The sequence below is a fragment of the Magnolia sinica genome, chromosome 9 (genome assembly GCF_029962835.1).
Source record: "Magnolia sinica isolate HGM2019 chromosome 9, MsV1, whole genome shotgun sequence".
Taxonomy (NCBI): Eukaryota; Viridiplantae; Streptophyta; class Magnoliopsida; order Magnoliales; family Magnoliaceae; genus Magnolia; species Magnolia sinica.
The window spans coordinates 62036931-62059187 of NC_080581.1; the positions used below are offsets into that span (position 1 = coordinate 62036931).

Below are 22257 nucleotides of genomic sequence, written 5' to 3' on the forward strand. Positions count from 1 at the left end.
TTGGTGGGCCCCACTTAGGTAAGTTTTGTAAACCGCACCCTCTATTAGTGTGGGCTCCATCATAATGTATGTGTTTCATCCAACAGCCCAACTGTTTTGGAGATAATTTAAGGCCCATTATGGAGGCCCATCTTCATGCATTAGTGGTCCTTGTTGAGGCCCACCTTGATTTGTATTAGGCGCATATTATGAGGCCCATTGAGGCCCACCTTGATATAGATATGGGGCTCATGTTATGTAGCCCATTTGATGTATTTGGGTCCTTGGGTCAAGGCCCAATTAGATGTATAAAAGGCCCATTACAATGTGTACTTCATGGAAGACCATCCCTTGGGAGCAATGTCGGTTTGATGTCCACATTGAATGGATAATGTTGGTTAAATGTCCGCATTATAACTCTCCCTAAGGCCCACTGATAGGCCCAAAATTATGGTAAGAAGGCCGCCTAGGGCCATCTCCATTATATCCAGAGCCCATCTCTTTATTCATGTTTAGTATAGATCCATGATTCATGATCATTCGCACCATATGTATGCCTGATGTGAGGAGTGACCGATCATAGCATATACCTTTGGATAGACTGTTTATGGGCTCCCTGATAGGCGGAGTCGCCTCATATAAGTGCATGGTATATACAGGGCTGTTGCATGACTGATAGTGTGATTCATGCACTTGCATTTGTGAGATTGTAGTTACTGTATGCCCTAGCGACATCAGGGCCATAGCCCCCACAGGCACATCGTGGATGGCAGGATTGGATACCGGAAATATTTGGTTCTAGCATACGGGCGCCATAGATGTCCCTGGGTGAAAATTCCTAAACCCGATGGTACCAGAGGATGACTCCAACGTCGAGACTGAGTGGATATACGAGCGCATGAGGGCCGAATACCAGGAGGCCGCGTCTCCCACTGTGTCGTGGTCGGTTGGAAAGGAGTGTGGCCTTACTCGCCCGAGGGTAGGGGGCAATACTAGGCTGAGTTTGACCAGCTCGCGAATGGGTCCGCTATCGACGTGCCGGATAGGTATTGGCAGACTATTGGTCAGGCGGATAGTGAGGTTTCTTACGCTCACTTGGACTGTGCAGCTAGGAGAGCGACAGTGCCATTGGAGTGTATTGAACCCCGGTGATTATCCAGAATGAGAACTGTACTGATACATATTGAGGATTGGCATGCTTGAGTTGCATCTTGCATCGCATGGCCGTGTTATGACCGATAGCATTCATATCTTGCACCGCATAGCCTTGGTACGGCTGATTGCATTCATGTGCTCATCACCATGATTCCGCATCACTCTGACCTTGTATTGCATTTTGAGCACATTTACATTGCGCACACACTTACACCACCCTCTAAGCTTTCCATAAGCTTATGCACGATTGATGCGTGCAGGTGACGCCAGGACGCAGTCGCAGCCATAGTCTCGCTGTAGTTGGAGCGTGCAGCCGAGCTTCTGGAGTTTTGTTTCTTTTATTACATTGTATTTTCCCTTTCTATCGCATTGTACTCAAAAGTTTTTGATCATAGTGGATTTTGTGGTGGTGTTCTTGTGGTTATTAGTTGTGAGTTATGCTTTTGTTATGCTCATTATGAATCAGATTGATGATTTGAAATCCTCCTTGTAGTATCCCAGGATCGGAACCTGGTGAATGGGTGCCGGGATCCGAAAATGGGGTTCTACGGGCCCGGTTTCCAAGTTCGGGGTGTGACATTTGATGGGTCCCTTTTGGGAACTAGGATTCCCCAAAAATCAGCCATACATGGGGCTCAGGTGATCTACACCACCAAAAGTTGTAGTGGATTGAATGTTTACCATTGAACATTGTTTTAGGTCACAGAAGTTTTGGATTGATATGAAATTTGTTTTTCCTCTTTAATTAGGTCCTTGTGACCTTATGAGTGGATTGAATGGAACATAAATGTTATAGTGGGCCCCACATGGGACCCACGTGTGAAAAGGATTGGTTGGTGTACGTAAACACCAGCTAATATAGTTGTTGTGTTGACATCCCAAGTACAGTGGGTCTAATCATGAGGAATATGTTATATCCCACCGTCCATTCATTTCTTGTGGGCCCCACACGTGTGGAGCCATCTGATATATATGTTATTTATTCTATATCCACTCCGTCCAACTGTCCAGGGACGTGGGACCCACCTACTGTGTGCAGATTGATTAGTGTACCTCACTCCAGCTATGTAGGTGCTGTGCCACATCAGTAAGTTCTGTGGGTCCCATTTGTTGTATGTTATCTCTAAGTCGTCCACCTATTTTGCCATATGGCCACACTGTGATGTATTTGTTTCATCCACACTGTCCAAATGTTTGGACAGTGCTGGACAATATTTGGACGGTGCTGATGAGCTGAATGATGTTTGGACAGTGCTGATTTACATAGGAAATGTTTGGATGGTGCTAAATTACCTGGGTAATGTTTGGCAGTGCTGACCATCATTTGTGGCCATGTGCCCCATGGAATGATAGTGTACAGTGATACACATGTTACACCTACAACTATTGAAATGATTTTTGATAAGGACCAAGCCCATTTGAGGCCCATTGGTGCGGCCCATCCATGAGGCCATCATGATGTACTTTTGGCCCATGAGCGGGGCCCACCTGCCTCATATTTAAGGTTCATATGATGGGCCCACTTGCTTGAATCTTAGGCTTATGGGCAAGGCCCATTGTGATATGTATTAGGCCCATGATGTGTTGTATTCGTACTATCTGTCCATTCGATGGACGTGTGGTCTGCCTTGATATATGATTTCATCCACGCCGTCTAAGGACGGGGGACCACCATGATGTATGCCTTATCCACACTATCTGTGGGATGTGTGACCCACCTGATGAAAGCATTCTATATCCACGTTGACCATCTGGTGGGGCCCATTTGCTGCATGTGCAGGGTCCACCTATTGTGCATTGGTGCGGCCCATTGAGCGGCCCATTGTGGTATATGCTAGGCCCATTGGTGTGGTCCATTAAGCAGCCCATTGTGATATATGCTAGGCCCATTGGTGTGACCCCGATTTGATATATATAAGGCCCATTATTGAGGCCCATCTTGATGTACTTGTGGCCCGTCCGTTGAGGCCCACCTTGATATATATGAGGCCCATTGGTGTGACCCCGATTTGATATACAAGATGGCTCATATGATGAGGTCGATGTGACGTAAATGAGGACCCATCATGATTGTATGTGAGGCCATGGGCCCACCTTATGTTTGGCCCTATGTAGGTCACTCCTTGGGAGCAATGTTGGTTAGATGTCCACATTGATGGGCAATGACGGTTAGACGTCCTCATTGTGACCTTCCCTTAGCCTTATTAGGCAACCCTCTTCGTGGGTTAACCCAAATAAGTGGGCCCCATTCGACATAAACGGATGTCTCCGTGCTATCAGATTTGATATAACCACGGTCGAGAGCCGACCTTTACATTATGGTTGATTGGTTGTCCATCTATAGACCCCGCCTTGTTTGTATATGCTGGTTGTTGGTGACGATTATCGATGCTGATCGTCGGTGCTGATTATCGATGTTGATTATCGGTACCGATTATCATGGCCGATTGCCAATTCCGATTGTCATGACCGATTTGCCGATTCTGATTATCGATCGATCCAATTGTCGTGACCGAATTGTCGATTCTAATTATCGATCGATCCTAATTGTTGTGGTAGATTAATCGATTATCGATCGAGGCCGATTGTCGATTATGTTTGTCGTGTCCGATTGGCCAACTATTGTGGCCGATTACCGATTATGATTGTTATGGTCGATTGACAAATTATCGATCAAGGGTGATTATCGTGGCTAATTACCGATTATGATTGTCATGACTGATTGACCAATTATCGATCGAGGCTGATTATCGTGGCCGATTGCCGATTATGATTGTCGTGGCCGATTGACTAATTATTGATCGAGGTCGATAATCGTGGTTGATTACCGATTATGATTATTATGGTCGATTGACCAATTATCGATCGAGGTCGATTATTATGGCTGATTACTGATTATGATTGTCATCGCCAATTAACCGATTATCGATCGAGGCCAATTATCGTGGCCGATTGCCGTTATGATTGTCGTGGCCGATTGACCGATTATCGATCGAGGCAGATTATCGTGGCCAATTACCGACTATGATTGTCGTGGCTGATTGACCGATTTTCGATCAAGGTCGATTATTGTAGCCAATTACCAATTATAATTATCGTGGCCGATTGACCGATTATTAATCGAGGCCGATTATTGTGGCCGATTGTCGATTATGATTGTTGTGGTTGATTGGCCAATTATCAATCGAGGCCAATCATCGTGATCGATTGTGGATTCCGATTGTGATGTATATTCTGCCCATATTTGAGGCCCAATGTGATGTATAAGCGGCTCGTAATTAAGGCCTGTTATGATGTGTATTCTACCCGTGTTTAAGGCCTAATGTGATGTATATGAGGCCTATGTGATGAGGCCCATTGTGATGCATTTGAGGGCTAGGCGATGGAGCCCATTGTGATGTATGTTAGGCCCATGTGAGAGGCCCATTGTGACGTATATTAAACTCTTGAGTGAGGCCCATGGTGTTGTATATTTGGACCTTGTGTGAGGTCAGGTCCACTATATGTTAGGATCTATGAGGGCCATTCCTTGGGGGTAATGTTGGTTAAATATCCACATTGTCGAGGTCAATTGTCGATGTCGGTTGTTGATACCGATTATGAGTATGTGACAGCATAGCATCATGATACATGCCCATACGCATCATCTACATGTTTGTTATGAGATGTAGTTGATCATTGCATATGTCATTAAGCATGTTGTTATGAGACTCCCTAATAGGTGGAGGTTATCTCACATGAGCGCACGATATGTGCAGGATTGATGCATGACTGGATTGTATGACTCATGCATCTCAGATTATGATTACTATACACTCTAGCTACATGAGGGCCGTAGCCTCCACAGGCATATCGTGAATGGCCAGACGGGACACCGAAAATTTATTCTAACATCGGGCTACCATAGATGGCCCTGGGTGAAAATTCTTAAACCCTCTTGGTACCAGAGGACGACCCAATGTCGAGACCGAGTGGATACATGAACACCCGAGTGTCGAATACTAGGAGGCTGCGTTTCCCACTGTGTCGTTGTCAGTTGGGAAGGGGTGTGGCCTTACCCGCTTGAGCGTAAGACGCATTGCTAGGCTGAGTTTGACCAGCTCGTGAATGGGTCCGCTATCGACGTGCCGGATAGGTATTGGCAGACTATTGGCTAGGCAGATAGTGAGGTTTCTTACGCTCACTTGTACTGTGCCGCTGGGAGAGCGGCAATACCATTTAGAGTGTACTAAACCCTGGTGATGATCCTAGAGATGAACAGTACTGATTTGTTGACTTATTGAGCAGGAGTTGCATACTCATTCATTCACTATCCACTTGGGCTGGTGGTACGCAACTATTTGTTATGTGTACCTTACCAAAGGCCAGGATTTCGGTTGGGGCGTGCGACTAACCTGAGATCGGGAGTTTACCACATTGAGTCTGTCTATCCAAATTTAAGTATGGGACTGGTTTGGATAGAAGTCCCTTGAGATGGACCCCATAGCTTGCGATACTATGTACTATCATCCTGACTTCACACTCCAGCATGGTCATTCCATTCGCACGCATATTGCATTGCATTCGATATGGCATTTTGAGTTACCTGTGTTTTTGCATTTATATGGTTTAGATACGGCATCTGATATTTGACTCTTTATAACTCATCATTTGTATGTTGATCTATATTGCGTATTTTGATATTGTTTGACTCATGGACTTGTCGATATTTTCGCTTACTCTGATAATGTATGATTTATGACCTTGCGCCTATTTTGACATTGTATGATTATGACATTGCGTTGAATACTTGGTACTTACCTTGTCCACATACTTACACCACCCTCTAAGCTTTCTATAAGCTTATGCACGATAGATGTGTGCAGGTGATGTTAGGTTACAGTAGTGTTGAGCTTGGAGCGTGCAACGGTCTTCTGGAGCTTGATTTTCGATTTATGTGTTTCTCTTTCAGCATTGTACTCAAATGATTATATTAGTGGATATATGATGATGATGTTGCCTTTGTGAATTGGGTAATCTTGTGGTTATGCTTATTTCGAGTTAAATGTATAAAAAAAAATCCTCCTTGTAGGATCCCAGGATCGGAATCTAGCGTCTGGACGCTAGGAGCCGAGAATGAGGTACTACGAAGGCTGTCGGCACTGGATTCGATGATCGGGATTCCTGTGAATCTAATTTTTGAGTTTGGGGCGTGACACCATGCCTTGTAGAATTACCCACACCTTAGAGCCCACCTTGTATATATATTGGGCCCCATAAGGAAGTCCAGTTTATTGCGCGATAGATAGGGTAAGGAAGCCCACTTATTGTACTTAGACTCGACTCTGCCCTCGGTGGGGGATATTGTGACACTCTGTCACTTTGCACACATGGGCAAACACTGATATCGGCGGAGCCTAAGGGCCTGGGCAAGCTACTAGTGGTTGGCATGCTACTGTGCTAGCGGGCTACTGTGCACACAATGAAGGCAGAACTTTGTTCGACATCAGAAGCATCGTTCAATGTTGTGGTGGCTATAAGTTGGATTCATTCCTTAACTGTCGTGAAGCTTTTTAAATTAGTGAGCTTCGGCAAAGCAGTCTATATCACCCTTTGCCATAGACGGAAGGATATGCAGTATTAGGTTTGATGTATCCATTGTTTAGAGCTTATCTTGATATTTGGACTAGATCCGTCATCTTTCTGTGGACCCCCACCATTCGTATGCATGTTGTGAGGGATGATTGATTTAAGCATATTCCATTGGGTGAATTATTTATGGGACTTCTTGTGAGACGAAGTTGCCCCTTCATGATCACACTATACACGCAGGTTTGATGCATGGCCTAGATACGGCTGACAGTATTCATGGACTCGTCAGGATTTGCATACTGCATTACATCCTCAGTATATGATATTTGGCTTACTATGTCTCCACATTGCATAGCTGATCCACATTGCTTCCTCAGTATATGATATTGGCTTATTATGTTTTCGCATCGCATAGCTTAGATAAGGCTGATGATATTTATAGACTTACCGGCGTGTTTTCGCATTGCTCTGATATTGCATACTTGACACTTACCTTGAGTACACACTTTCACAACCCTCTAAGCTTTTTATAAGCTTATGCACGATAGATGTGTGCAGGTGGCGTTAGGTCCCAGCAGCGTTGAGCTTTGAGTATGCAGCTGTCTTTTAGAGCTTTGATTTTCAATATATGTATTTCTCTTTTAGCACTTTATTCAACTGTTTATATTAGTGGATTTGTGATGATGATGTTGCCTTTGTGATTTTGGTAAACTTGTGGTTATGCTTCTTACAAGATCAATGTATGTTGAAAAATTCTCCTTGTAGGATCCCAGGATCGGAATTTGGCGTATGGACGTTGGGAGCCGAGAATGGGGTACCGTGGTGGTTGTCGGTGCTAGATTTGGCGATCGGAAATTCTATGAGACGGGTTTCCGAGTTTGGGGCGTGACACTGCAAGTGGATCCTTGGCTCTCTAATGTTTCCTTTATATTGATAATTTCAATCCACAACAATCTCTTTTCAATTCTTATATTTGGTTTAGTTTCTAGTCTAATTCTTAAATAGTTCAGAAAATCACAATATATTCAATCCCCGTGGGTTCGACCTCGGTCTCACTGAGATTATTATTACTTCACAACCCTGCACTTAGGGTATAAGTGAACAATAATATTATTGGATGAAGAACTAGCCTCTCAATGAACTTGTACTAAAAGTGATGCCTAAACAGGCACTGGTTTAGTCTGAATGGGCATATCCTACAATACATGTTAAAATTTTAACTCTACTATAACTTCATTGTGCATATTAATCCTTCTAACCATATTGTTTTATTTTCGAATAGGTGTTAACACAGGTATCCCATTGAGCGTGTGATAATACTTAAATATTTCATATATATCCCATTTTTCACATCAGTTTTCCATGCAATTAATTCATGTTAATTTGGCCTGATTAGATTGATTTTTAACTTGCAAGAAGATTTCAGAGTCTATGAAAAATTAATGTTTAAAGTGATGATTTAAAGCCCAAAGGCGATTCAAAGTGGAGTGATTGAAGATTTAAGAGCTCAAGGGATGATTAACAAGTATATTCGAGCATGTGGACCAAAAGAGATCAAGAGGAAGTTGAACGATACTTGAAAACAAGTGAAGAAACTAAGAAAAAGAATTCTTGCAATTTCAGGCCAAGAAAATGAAATCCTGAAAGTACATGGTAAAAAAATAACTCCTAAAATTGGTTGCTAACAAATTTTATTGTTGAGTGTCAAATATTGCATATTTCCACCTATTTATTCATTGGTTTTATGAACATGATAGCACTTAATTGTTATATTTATGCATGTTTGTCTTGTGAGGTGATTTCAAGAGCTTAATGTGAAAAGAGTGCTAAAAGTGTGGAAATTGGTGCTCAAGAATTACTAAGGTAATGATGGATCTTTGAAGAATAATATTGAAGAATTTACATGCTAAAGATCCAAGAAAACCAAAAGCAAAGGAGGAAGAAAAAGACTGGAAAAATCGTAAAAGAAATAGAAGAAACAGACTGTTCGGCTCGACTTTTGGTTTGACTGAAGCGATGTTCGGTGTGACCAAAGTGTGCAAAATAGTCCAACGAGGAATGATGAAATTTAGAGTTAATTCGGTTTAACCAAATATTAATTTGGTCTGACCGAACGAAGGCTCGGTGCGACAGAAGGTAGACAGAGAGTTCATGTGTGAAAAGGAGTTAATTCGGTCTAACCGAAGGATAATTTAGTCCAACCGAAGTTCAAGTTCAGTGTGATAGAAATCAATCAGTCCGACCGAAGCATAACTACGCTATGTAAATTTGAGGCAATTTCAAAGTCAGTCTGACCGAAGCTTATAAATATGGGTCTTTTAGGAGCTTCTAAGCATGAATTAGGGTAGGAGGAGTAGAGTAAGGTGTTGGAGAGCTTCAAGGAGTCCTTCTTTCTTCCCCAATCTTCTTCTTCTAGTTAGTTTCTATGTTTTCTTCAAAGACTTTTTAGCTTAATCATATATTTGGTTAGCTAATCTCTTAGCTAAGGCTAATGGATGAAGCTTGTAGTTAATTTTAGTTTTTAGTTTGTTGAATTTAATGCTATTACTTTAAATGATGATAGAAGATTGGTTTGGTTTGAATTTACTTTAAAAGTCTTTAAGTTGTTTATTTATGGATTTATTGTGTACTCCAGGTATAACGAATGCTTGATTTAACAATTGTTTAGCCTTGATGTAGAGAAGTAATCATTTTATACAATTAATTGATCCAATGATACCCACGGGTACTTTGGATGCTCTTGATTCCCTGTGATTGATATTCGAGTGCTTAATGGAAGAACCGGTTAATTAAGATCATATTCATCTTGATATTTGTGAATGGTTTAACCATTCTATCTTTCAACTAGATATATTAGGACTTCGATTCCAGTTAAGTTATATTAGAGTAGCAATTTGATGATTGAAATTACTACAAGTTAATTTCTGGATCCTTAGTAAAACTAATACTCTCAGACGAGACATAATGAACTTCTCCCAAAAATGAGATGAAACATTTTTTTGAGTATTGGGAACGGTTCAAGGAATTACTTCACACTTGCCCACACCATGGCTACGAAATTTGGTGAACAATTAACTTTTTCTATGAAAGACTAACAGTAAGTATGTGCCAATTCGTAGAAATGATGTGCAATAATGAATTTATGACAAGGAACTGGAAGACACCTGAGATTACTTTGACATGCTAGCTGAAAATGCTCAGTCATGGGATACATCCAACCAAGCTAGTAATTCCAAAGTAGTGCTAGGAGAGAGGAGAATACACATGCTTAATTATGAGGTCAATGTTAGTGTAAGATTGGCGGATCTCACAAGGAAAATTAAGGCCTTAGAATCAAGGAAGGGATCAACCTAAAGCAGTTGTTAAAGTCATTTATGGTATTTGTGACAGGGATGTACACCTAACTAAAGATTATCCTACAACCTTGCATTTCAAGAGGTGTTGCGTGCTTAAACAAGTGCTACAAACGCTTACCAACACCCCTTTAGTGCATCGAATTCTAACACATACACTCTAGATTGGCGGCATCCAAATTTCAGTTAGAGGAATGAACTAGCTATGAATGCAACCAAATCCTCAAGGGCTACCTAGTGGATCCACGTCCATAAGAACTCTTGATGATATATTGAATGCATTCTTATAAGGGCAACTGCGGGCTATGAATTAACTTAGAACATCGGCTGCAAGAATTGAGGCACGACTAAACGTTAGGAAAAAAAAGGGACCTTTCCATCCCAACCTTAACCCAACCTTAAGGGACAATTTGAGATAAGTAACCACAATCCTTCAACTCTACATGTGGAACTTGTTAAATCCATCACCACTTTAAGAAGTGGAAAAGAAATTGACAAGGAAATTCCTAAGAAGGTTGAGAAACCCAAGGAGTCCAAAGACCCAAAAGATCGTGGTGAAGAAACATCCATGTTGATAAAGCACTTTTGGATCTTAGGACAAGTGTCAATCTGATACCTTACTTGGTATATGAGCAATTAGGTCTTGTTGAATTAAAACCCACTCGGACAACGTTACAATTAACTGGTCATTTACCTAGGATACTGAGAAGTGTGGTAGAAGATGTGTTGATCCAAGTCGATATGTTCTACTACCCTGTAGACTTCATCGTCCTGGATACACACCAGGTTATAAATGCAAAGACTCACATTCCTGTCATATTAGGTGACCATTCTTGGCTACTGCCAATGCCGTAATTAATTACCGGAACGGGATCATGAAAATATCTTTTGGGAATATAACTATCAAATTGAACGTATTTAATTTGCAAAAACCACAGGAGCATGAGGATAAGACTCATGAGGCAAATTTGATTAAAGCATTTGAAGATGATGAACCTCTTCCAACTGAAACTGCTGAAACTCTAGAAGTCTACATGGCACACTTTGTAGATTCAGACGATTCTATGATAAGAGAAATAGTGAATGCCTTATGAGATTGTGTCTCGGTGCCTAATAATAACCGGGACAATCATTGTGTTAAAAATGCTCCTTCCACTAATACTGAATTCTTACCATTATAGGTGGATGAGGAACATGCTGAACCGAAGTCTGCTACTTCAGATGTCATGGAGACTACATTGATTAAAAACTTTTCTGCTATTCAATTATTTGTAGTCTTTTATTCACCTTGGTATAGTAATATTGAAAATTCTACTGCCATAGGTGAATCATAATTTCTTGATATACCTCATGATCATAAGAAGAAAATTCTTGATGAGGTGCACAAATTTCTCTAGACTATCACAATCTAGGATATCCAAACTTTCTCCAAAGTAGGCTTCTAGATGGTCTTGTTAAAAAGCGTACTGAGAAATTTGTTGAGATACTTGCCAGATGAAGAACCGCTGCCTTGGCATAAGCGATAATAGAATTGGAATTAAATTTTCTGCTTTCTTAGGATTTAGGACTAGGTTAGTTTGTTTTGATTTTGTTCTAGTTTCGTGCTATTCCCTAGAATGTTGAAGACTTTGAATCGTTTCAATTCTCCTTTTTCAGGAACTAACCTTCTTACTCAGTCATCTTTTATTTTTTATTGTCTCATGTTGTTTTGATTACTCATATCTCTTACATTGAGCATAATGTAAATTTTAGGTTGGGGTTGACATTAGGTAGACCAATTTATATTTTTCTAGTGTTTGAGTAAAAAATTATTAAATTTTTTCAATTTTTCAATTTCAAAACTCTTTTGGAAAGTGAAAATCTGTGTAATTGAGTAGGTTTTGAGTATTATGACAAGATTTAGAACAAATTTTTTGAACTATTGGATAAGTTGTTCTAATGAATTAATTAATAAAAAGTTTAAACATTAATTAAATCTAATTCACAATTCACACTTGGCTTGTTTTCTATGAACTATACTTGAATTTCTAATTTTAGCATGAGTATCACTGAAAGGTACTAGGAATTAAGTCTGGAGATCATTATCTACCTTGAAAATAATGAAAAAGAAGAAAAGAACCAGCTAGAAAATAGTTAGATTGGCGAAAAGGCTATACATGTATGTGTTTCAAAGAAAAAATTCAGTGAAAAGATGGGAAAGAATGAAATTAATGTGAAAAGCCATTGACATAAAATCGAAAAGCTAGAAAAGAAGTGAAAATGGGAATAGGTTTGGAATTAATACTTGTGTTGATCTGTCCACCTTAAAGTGATAAGCATGGCTGGCATTATGAAATGATATTGCAAGCCTATGCCTAAAGAGAGAGGGGGAATATATGTGCTTAATGAGGAAGACAATGTTAATGTAAGGTTGGTGGGTCTCACAAGGAAGGTTGAGCCCACGGAATTGAGAAAGGTAGATGTATTCTAACCTATAAAGGCCGCTGAGAAGACTTCTGAAATTTGTGAGAGTGATGAAGGATTGTCATACAATCTCTGCTTTTCAAGAGGTGTTGAAAGATCAATTGAATTCCATGAACACTTACTAACACCCTTTTAGTGCCTTGAATTCAAATACGTACACTCCAGATTGGCAGAATCATCCCAATTTTAGTTGGAGGAATGGGCTCATGGCCAATGCAAACACTAATCCCCAAGGGCCATCTACTAGTACATCTCATATGCCCCCATCGAAGAGGATCCTTGATGAGACATTGAATGCATTCATTTGTTGGGCTCACCGAGATGTGGTTCACAAATCCAGCCTATCCATTATGTGTGTCTCACTTGGATGAGCAGTCAGACCAAGTTTCTGATGCATCCAAATTTCAAGTGGGCCCCACTAAGTACTTTTATATGTTTTAGGAATATCTTCACATGATTTTAGATGGTATGGCCCACATGAGTTCCATATACAGTTGATTTTTGGGATATTGCATAATTTAAAGGGGACCCATCAAATGCATGGTGTTGATGGTATATATATATATATATATATATATATATATATATATATATATATATATAGATATATATATATATATATATATATATATATATATATTGACCACTATAGATGAAACTTTTTACCTAGTTTCTTTTCTGAAGAGTCCAAAACTTACCTTCCCAACTTAGACGTTGGACATAACGGACAAGCATTTGAGGACCAAAATACCCTGCCTTCCTTTCAGAAGCCGATTGGCTGGTGTGCGAAGACGAGCGCTGATGCTCGGACATGGATACAGATTGGCTACTCCCCTGCCACCAGCCAATGGCTGGTGTCGGTGCTCTGTGGGCCCTACCATGATATATGTGTTTCATCCATGTCGTCCATATATTTTTCTAGATCATTTTATTGCAAGAGGGAAAAAATGAGGTATATCCCAATCTTAAGTGGACCACATTACAGGAAACAGTGTTGAGTGAATTTGGACCATTAAAAACTTTTTGTGGGCGTAAAAGTTTTGGATCAAGCTAATCTTTGTTTTTTCCCTTCATCTGGGTCTGTATGACTTAATCAACATATTGGATGTCAAATAAATAGTACAGTGGGGCTTAGGAGTATTTTAATGGTGGATATCCAATAACTATTGTTTTCGTATAGTGTGGTCGACCTGAGATTTATATTCTTATCATTTTTTGTATCAAGCCCTAAAATGATTTGTAAAAATGAATGAATGGAATGGATGAAGCAAATACGTCATGGTGGGGCCCACAGAGCACCGACCACTAGCCATGGGGCTGGTGGCAGGGGAGTAGCCAATCCGTTCCCCAGACGCGGATTAGATACTTACAGGTTGAGTAGCGAGTCGACTACTGAAGTGATGTCACCATGTTCTGTGGGCCCCAATATGATGTATGTGTTATATCCACACCGTCCATCCATTTTTAGATATCATTTTAGGGTATGAACCAAAGAATGAGGCAAAGAAAAATCTGTAGTGGACCCCACCAAAGAAAACAGTGGGGAGAGTGATTCCCACCGTTGAAACTATCCCAAGGCCCATCATAATGTTTATTTGAAATCCAACCTGTTCAAAAGTTTAAAAAGACATGAAATAAGGGAAAATACAAATATCAGCTTGATCTAAAACTTTGTGGCCTTTAGAAGTTTTTAATGGTGGGCGTCACTATCCCACTGTTTTCTGTGCTGGGGTCCTTGGAGATTTGGATTTAACTCGTTCTTTGGATATTGCCCTAAAATGATCTCTGCAATTGGATGAAAGGTGTGGATACAAAACATACATCATGGTGGGGCCACGAGCATCCGCGCTCGTCTTCACACACCAGCCAATCCCCTTTCGAAAGGAAGGTAGGGGTATTTTGGTCCTCAAATGCTCGTCCATACACGTCTAAGTTGGGAAGGTAAGTCTTGGACTTCCGTAAACAGAAACAGGATAAAAAGTTACGTCTACCATGGTCAATCTCTCATAAACAGAAACAGGATAAAAAGTTACGTCTACCATAGTCAATATCTCTCTCTCTCTCTCTCTCTCTCTCTCTCTCTCTGGGAAAAGGTTCTATGCAGTCGAGCTCATGGATACTTCCCATGAGTTCAAGCTATGTGGACCCCACCGTGATAAGTTTCAATCATCTACCCCATTAGTCAAATGCATCATTCCATGATGGGCCTGGGGCTTAAAAAAAAAGTCAATCCGTGACTTTTTGGGCCACACCACGTGCAAAAGTTAATAGGGGTTACCCTCCATTAAAATATTCATAATCATTTGTTGGGCCGACCGAGATGTTGTTCACAAATCCAGACCATCCATTATGTGTGTCCTACTTGTATTAGGGATCACACCAAGTTTCAAATGCATACAAATTTCAGGTGGACCCCACCAAGTGCTTTTATATGTTTTAGGCATGTATTCACATGATTTAAATGGTATGGCCCACCTAAGTTCCGTATATGCTGATTTTTGGGATATCCCATAATTTAAAGGGGACCCATCAAATGCACGGTGTTGATGGTTGACATGCATCATGGTGGGGCCCATACAGCTCGACCTCATGGGAAGTTCCCATGAGCTCGACCGCATGGAACCTTTTCCGTGTGTGTGTATGTGCGAGAGAGAAAAATAATGTTGTTGATGTTGAAGTAGATGAAAAAGAGTAGAAGAGGGAAAGAGGCATCCATACCGGGATATGCTTTTTAGCAACCGCAAGATGGAGAATGCTGTTGTCATTATCATCCATCATTTTCAAAAACTCATCATCTTCACCATTCTTTGCATACTCTAACAGCGTCCTCACAATCTCGAATTGGTCATGATTCACACATAGGTGTAAAATTGGCTCCCTGCGATCCGTCAACACCCGAGTTGCTATCCACTTTGCACCAACTAGCTCCTTCACCACCTCCACCCGGCCTTTGAGTACTGCTGCATGGAGAGGAGTCCTTCCATCTTTATCACGAACAAGGCACATATCAGTGTCGATCTGCAAGAGCTCTTTTACCATCTCTACATGCCCTTTCGCTGATGCCAAGTGCAAAGGCGAGGATCGTTCAGAGTCTAGTACACGGGCAAGTTCTGGCTTTCTACTTAGGACTGCCTTTGCAAACTCTATGTGCCCAAATAGAGCTGCTATATGCAAAGGGGTCTCGGCAAAATCAGCTGCTCCATCGAGAATGTACGCATTTTCTTCAACCAATGTATTCAAGTAATCAACACGCCCCATTAGAGCTGCTTCGTGAAGCCTAGCATCCATTCTCTCTTTTTCCCTCAGATACAGGTGGATCCTAACCCACATACATACTAAACATAAAAAAGGATAAAGTGTGAGCGTATCGTTCTCCCTTCTTAACCATATATATATGGGCTGCTGATTGAGGAAGCGGAGTGCGTGCTGAGCCACAAACCACCGATGTTAATAGTGTCTTGACGTCACCAAGTTCTCTGGGGCTATCATGATATATGTGTTACATCCCCACCATCCATCCAGAACTTGCCAAAGAATGAGTCAGATCCAAAGCTCAAATGGACCCACCATAGAAAACAGTGGAGAGAGTGATGCCCACCATTAAAATTTTCCAAGGCCCACAAAAGCTTTGGATCAAACTGAAATTTGTGTTTTCCCTTCTTTCATGTTTGTCTTAACTTGTGAACATGTTGGATCACAGATAAACATCACAGTGGACCTTAGGAAGGTTTCAACGGTATGAGTCGCTCTTCCCATTGTTTTCTATGGTGGGGTCCACTCCAAATCTAAATCTAACTCATTCTTTGTCTCATGGCCTAAAATTATCTCTACAAATTGATTGACGGTGTGGATACAACACATACATTATGGTGGGTCCCACATAACCTAGTGGCGTCACTTTAATAGGTAGTCTCGTTGGCTACTTAACCAGTCACTCTTCCGCAAAAGTATCTTGCGTGTGATACAAGCTATCAATTTGAAGTTTTTTCAGCTACACACTAGGGCTGGGTCGGGTTGGTGCTCAACCCTAGCCCTATCAATTTGAAGTTTTTTCAGCTACACACACTAGGGTTGAAAGTCGGGCAGGTTGGGTCGGGTTGGTGCTCAACCCTAACCCAACCCAAGGTTCTTATACCTCAACCCTAACCCAACGCAATCCAACCTCAGGTTGGAAATTCTCAACCCAAGCTCAACCCAAGCGGGCTCGGTCGGGCGGATACATGCTAATATTTTCATTATTACATTAGTCTATTATATTTCAATACACTTCTTAGTTTTTGTACCTTTTATTTTATTAATTATATATGTAGTTATTTATGTTAAAAAACTTCATTTTTTCTAAACAAACAAGCCAAAATTTAGGACTAATACGCAATCCATTTGAGAGAGAGAAATTTGGCATATCTTGTTAGCTTGAATCATTGGAAATGGTGGACTAATGAGACTCGATGGCACTGGAATTTCATATGCCTTCAACACAGATGATCCACACTCAATTACAATTTGTGACTTACATATTGATTGGGTTCGGGTTGGGTCGGGCAACCCGAGACCTCAACCCAAGCCCGACCCAACCTTTACCGGGTTGGTGTTTATATAGCCCAACTTGAGACCAAACTCGGTACATCCTGCCCGAGCCCAACCCAATGTCGGGTCGGTCACGGGTCAATTAGGTTGAACCCGCCCAACTTTCAGCCCTAACACACACCAGTATAGTTGGCGGTGTGATAGAACTTGAATGCACCTGGGCCCACCGTGAATGCATGTGGTCGATCTACACCGTCCATTCATTTTTCCATATCATTTTAGGGGTTGAACCTAAAATTTATGCATATCCAAAGCTCAAGTGGACCATACCATTAGAAAAAGTAGTACTGATGATGCAAACATCCAATGGCTCTATTTTAACCTTACCCCTTTATTTCTCAACAGTTAAAGATGCAAATAATCAATGACTCTATTTTAACTTCATACTATATGACCGGATCGGATTGGATAGGATTTCGGATCAGATCCGTCCAAATTGGCATTCATCTGAACTCGATCCGATGAACGATCGGATTAGCTTGACCCTACTCGAACCGCACTGATCCAGGCCGTCAGTTCAGTTTGGATCGGGTCGGATCCACTGGATCGGGTCAGATATGCCTAGTTCTAGGCATGAGCTTAAAAATGAGACAAATTCAAGAGTACACCATAGAGCAGTGGGACAGTGACACCCACTGTTGAAACCTTTCCTGACCTACCATGATATTTATTTGCCATCCAACCATGTGTGACCTAGATAAGAGGGAAACTACAAACATCGGCTTGGTCCAAAAATTCAGTGGCGCACAAGAAGTTTTCAACCTGAGGCATCCAATTCCCACTGCTTTCCATGGTGTGGTCTCTTTGAGCATTTAAATCCACTTCATTTTTAGGTTCATGCCCTAAAATGGTCTTGCCAAATGGATGTACGGTGTGGCAATGACACATACATCATAGTGGGGACCACAGAACTTGATGACATGAACACAGTCGGTGGTGTGTGGCACACCACACAGTCCGCTTCCCCTATGGTGTCGGACTCCACTTCAGCAGTGACCCATCCAGCACCAGCTCCCTACTGGTAAAACTCCGTGGGCCCATGAGGTTTGTGTCCTATCCACACTCTTCATGCATTTTCCATCTCATTTTCATGCCTATAAGTTGTGACAGATCCAAATCTCAAGTAGACCATACAACAGGAAACAGTGGTGATTGAATACTCACCGTTGAAAACTTCCTTAAGCCCTTGGTAATGTTTATTTGCCATTCAACCTCTTGATTAGGTCAAGAAATTGATGAAGCGAAGACGCAAACATTAGCTTGATAAAAAACTTTGGCGTTCAATTAACACTTTTTCTTATTGTGTGGTCCACTTGAGATTTGAATCTATCTTATTTTCTAGCTGATGCATTAAGTTAATCCGAAAAATATAAAAATAAAAATGGACAACGTGGTAAAACACATAGCTTTTTTAACACCGACCAGTACCGAGCTTGGTACTGGAGGCGGGGGTACCGAATCTGAGTCCATGTGGGTCGTTTTTGTGATCGTGTGAGGGGACCCTCTCTCTTTCCTCCAGTACTGGGCAGAATTTTCTGGGAAAGCCGTTTGCTTGACTTGCGTAGACTGGGACCTCGATAGCCACATGTTGCAGGGCCATCCTCTAACTGTACCTGGGACGCGGATTGTATACTGGCCCTCCCGGTACCACGTTGCCACTTGGTCGGCATCGGTACTGGTCGGTGATCTGTAAGCCCACCTTGAAATATGTGTTTTTATCCGCCGTCCATCCATTTCTGTTCCCAAGGCAGACTGTAATATTTATTTGCCATTCAACCGGTCATTATGTCGTACTGAATTAGATGAAGGGAAAACACAAATTTCAACTTGATCCGAAACTTTTGTAAGGGCCAGAAGTTTTTAATGGTGAGCATTTAATCACCAATGTTTTCCTCTGGTGTGGTACACCTAAGATTCGGATCTACCTCTATTTTTGAGGTCCTACTATAAAATAAGTTGGCAAACTAAATTGACGGGGATAAAACACATACCCAAGGTGAGGTCTATACAGCACTAATTTATTGCATCGTTACTTCTAGCACGTCAGCATGAAACCATGTCCCATACAGGCCATCGTGACTGAGATTTTTGTCTTGCTTGCGTGACTTGACTTGGTCGGTCTGCGAACGGCGTTCCATATACTGAGGCCATCGTGACTGAGATTTTTGTCTTGCTTGCGTGACTTGACTTGGTCGGTCTGCGAACGGCGTTCCATATACTGAGGCCATCGTGAATGATTGTGTTTTATGGCCTGAAATTTAAGACAAAATGGAAGAAAAATTATTTGTTAATATTGAACGATGATTTTTATAATAACTATTGGCAAATGGATTTAATTTTGAGTTCTTGTCTAGGTAAAAAGCAAAAATCACATAACCCTCTTACAATTGTGAAAAAGGTTCTATGAATGTTTTATGGAATTCATTATTTTCTTTACTGTCCAAGTAATACAAATCAACAGGTTAAAGGAAAATCTTTTCCCTTTTCTATTGTTTGGCATGGAATTTATGGTTTCCAAACATGGCCCCAGGAGGAGAAAAAAAATTCAAACCCATTAGAACTGCTACGATAAAGACTTCCATCAACTAATGACGGGGAAATGGTGAAGTCCAAGATTCGAACTCAAAGTTTAAAGTTTAGGGTGCAGTGAGGATTAGTGGGAGCAATGGGTTAGCATGGGTGCAACTTTTGACCGAGCTTGGACCCGCCAAATATGGCCCGATCCCTTTTGGGCTAGGTTTGGTTCAAATCATTTTAGCCTAACCTAGCCAACTTATGTAAACGTGTTTAACTTAGAAATATGCTCGTTCAATCTTTGGTTAGCAACACAAGCAAGATCTTGCATGTGGATGGTTGGTTTCCATTTCTATAAGGGCCTGTTTGGATTTCACTCAATAAGTAACTTTTTTTTACTAATGTAAAGTTAACAAGTTACTTTTTAAAGTTAGGACATGTTTGATAAAACTTGTTTTCACCACTTATCACGAAGATGGACTATTTTTAATGATTTTCCTCAAGTTAGTGTGTTTGACAAATCCAAAAAGTAAAGCACTTAATTAGGATTTTTACGAAAAAAATGGGGTTTCGTTTTCAAGTTTCCCTCTTTTGACTTAACACTTAACATGGAATATAGTAAGTGATTTTAAGTTAAATATTGTTATAATTGACAACTTTACCCTTTTTATAACTTCCAGTACAAGGGCTGGTTTGCACATCAGCCCCTTCTTGAGTCAACACTCGTTCGTGTGGTGTTTTCACCATCTAATGCATTGTCTTGCATAGTTTCCACGAACAACAACTAAATATGTAATCTTTATGATGAATAGACACAAAAAATATATTTTAGACCATTCATTAAATAATCTACCCTTGTGTTGAGTGTCAAATATTGCATATTTTCTCCTATTTATATCTTGGTTTTATGAACATGATAGTGTTTAATGTTATATTTTATACATGTTTATGTCGCACGATAAATCTGAGAGCTTAAATTGAAAAGAATGTTAAAAGTTTGGATTTAATGCTCAAGAATCACTAAAGCAAAAGATGAATCTTAGGAGACCAAGATTGAAGAATTCACATGCCAAAGATCTAAGAAAATCAAGTGAGGAATGAAGAGAATCAAAGTTTTGAAGTGAATTTTTGTGATCTTCGACTAGTCTTAAGCTTCGACTAGTCCTGGTTCCTGCTGACTAGTATAAGAATCTTTGACTTGAACTCTAGCAACATTATCCTCTAAATTCCCGTCATCCTAGACCAGTCGGAGGTGATTCTCAACCAGTCGAAGGTTGTCCTCGACTAGTCGAGGGTTACGCAGATTTTGCGCGAACTGCGTAAATTGGAGGTGGTTTCTGGACTTTTCCAACTCGCTGCAAAAGTTAGAATTCCCCAACTATAAATAGGAGTTCTTATGATGCTCCAAAGCATCTTTTAGGGTTTGAGGAGTGGAGCCACCGCTCGGGAGTTTTTTTTTTTTCTTCTTTCTTAGTTGGTCTTTATGTTTTGTTTTAGAGACTTTAGTTCAATCATGTTTATGGTTGGCTAAACCTCTTAGTTAGGGTTAAGAAGTGAAACTTGTAGCATGATTAGGATGTTTTCTTTGTTTTGATTCATGTTGTTTTGAACTCTTATGGATTCTAGTTCTTTATTAAGAAATATTTTTAATTTTTAATGGTTTATTGTGACAAATTACAATATATCTGCAATTGCTTTGAATATTTTCCTTTCCTGATTTGAGATTGTGAAATTACTAAGTCACGTTGTTTAATATCATCCCTTGGACATGGTGGGGTGATGGAATCCTTCCTAATCTTTACAATTCTCCTATGATTGGTTATGGGATTGATATATCCCATTGTTTTCCATTGTCTCATGGGCATGGTTGGGTAATATAATTACTTTCAATCCTCACAATTCTCATCTGTTAAGACTAGGTTCATGAGAAGTTCAGAGATATGACCGTCTCTTCTTTCTCTAACTAGATAAGATAGGACTCTGATTTCAGTTGGATCTCTTGAATTATCCAAGGTAGCCTCCCATTAGCTACAAGTGGATCCTTGGCACCTTAGTTCCAACCTTTAAATTTATAAGTTTCAATTACCTCATTCAAAATTACTCTATCAAATATTTCAGATTTAGATTTACATCTTCTTCTAGCTCTAATTCTAGTTACTTTCAGAAATGTACTAGTTTAGTCCCTGTGGATTCGACCCCGGTCTCACCGAGATTATTACTATATCGCGACCCTACACTTGGGGTTGTGAACAAGTTTTTGGCGCCGTTGTTGGGGAATGACGGTTACGCTTTTCTGAATTTAATTGGTATTAGAATTAAGTTAAGATTAGGATTAACTTTTTGTTTTGTTGTTAGGTTAAGATTTTTCTAAATTTTTATTTTTGGAACTAACATTGTTTTCTTTTTTGTAGGATCCTAACATAGAACTCTCCAATCTGGTAACTTCCTTTTAACTTCTCATCTACTTACTTTCCATATTGTTATAGGATTTTTTTTTTAAAAAAATTCTATTTTGGGATTAGATTCAGAATTAGGGTTTTACCGTGTATATGCAAGAGTGGGAATGTCAGTATGTTGAGCTACTTAAGAGATATTGTGAAGGGCTATCAATGATTATGTTAGGAAACAACCTATG

The 22257-nt window shown here is 40.4% G+C and overlaps 1 protein-coding gene and 1 non-coding gene across 2 annotated transcripts in view; both read right to left on the minus strand.

Annotated features, from left to right (window-relative positions):
* LOC131256355 (ankyrin repeat-containing protein At5g02620-like) overlaps nucleotides 1-15969 on the minus strand; it is a 60575-nt gene extending 44606 nt beyond the window's left edge. The window contains exon 1 of the mRNA XM_058257298.1: nucleotides 15240-15969. Within this exon, the coding sequence (XP_058113281.1) occupies nucleotides 15240-15851 (612 nt within the window). The 5' untranslated portion in view covers nucleotides 15852-15969. The remainder of the gene's footprint in view (nucleotides 1-15239) is intronic.
* Nucleotides 9652-9759, minus strand: LOC131257087 (small nucleolar RNA R71). Its single transcript, XR_009177107.1, has one exon. It is a non-coding gene; the product is annotated as a small nucleolar RNA R71 (small nucleolar RNA).
* Nucleotides 15970-22257: the final 6288 nt, after the last annotated feature.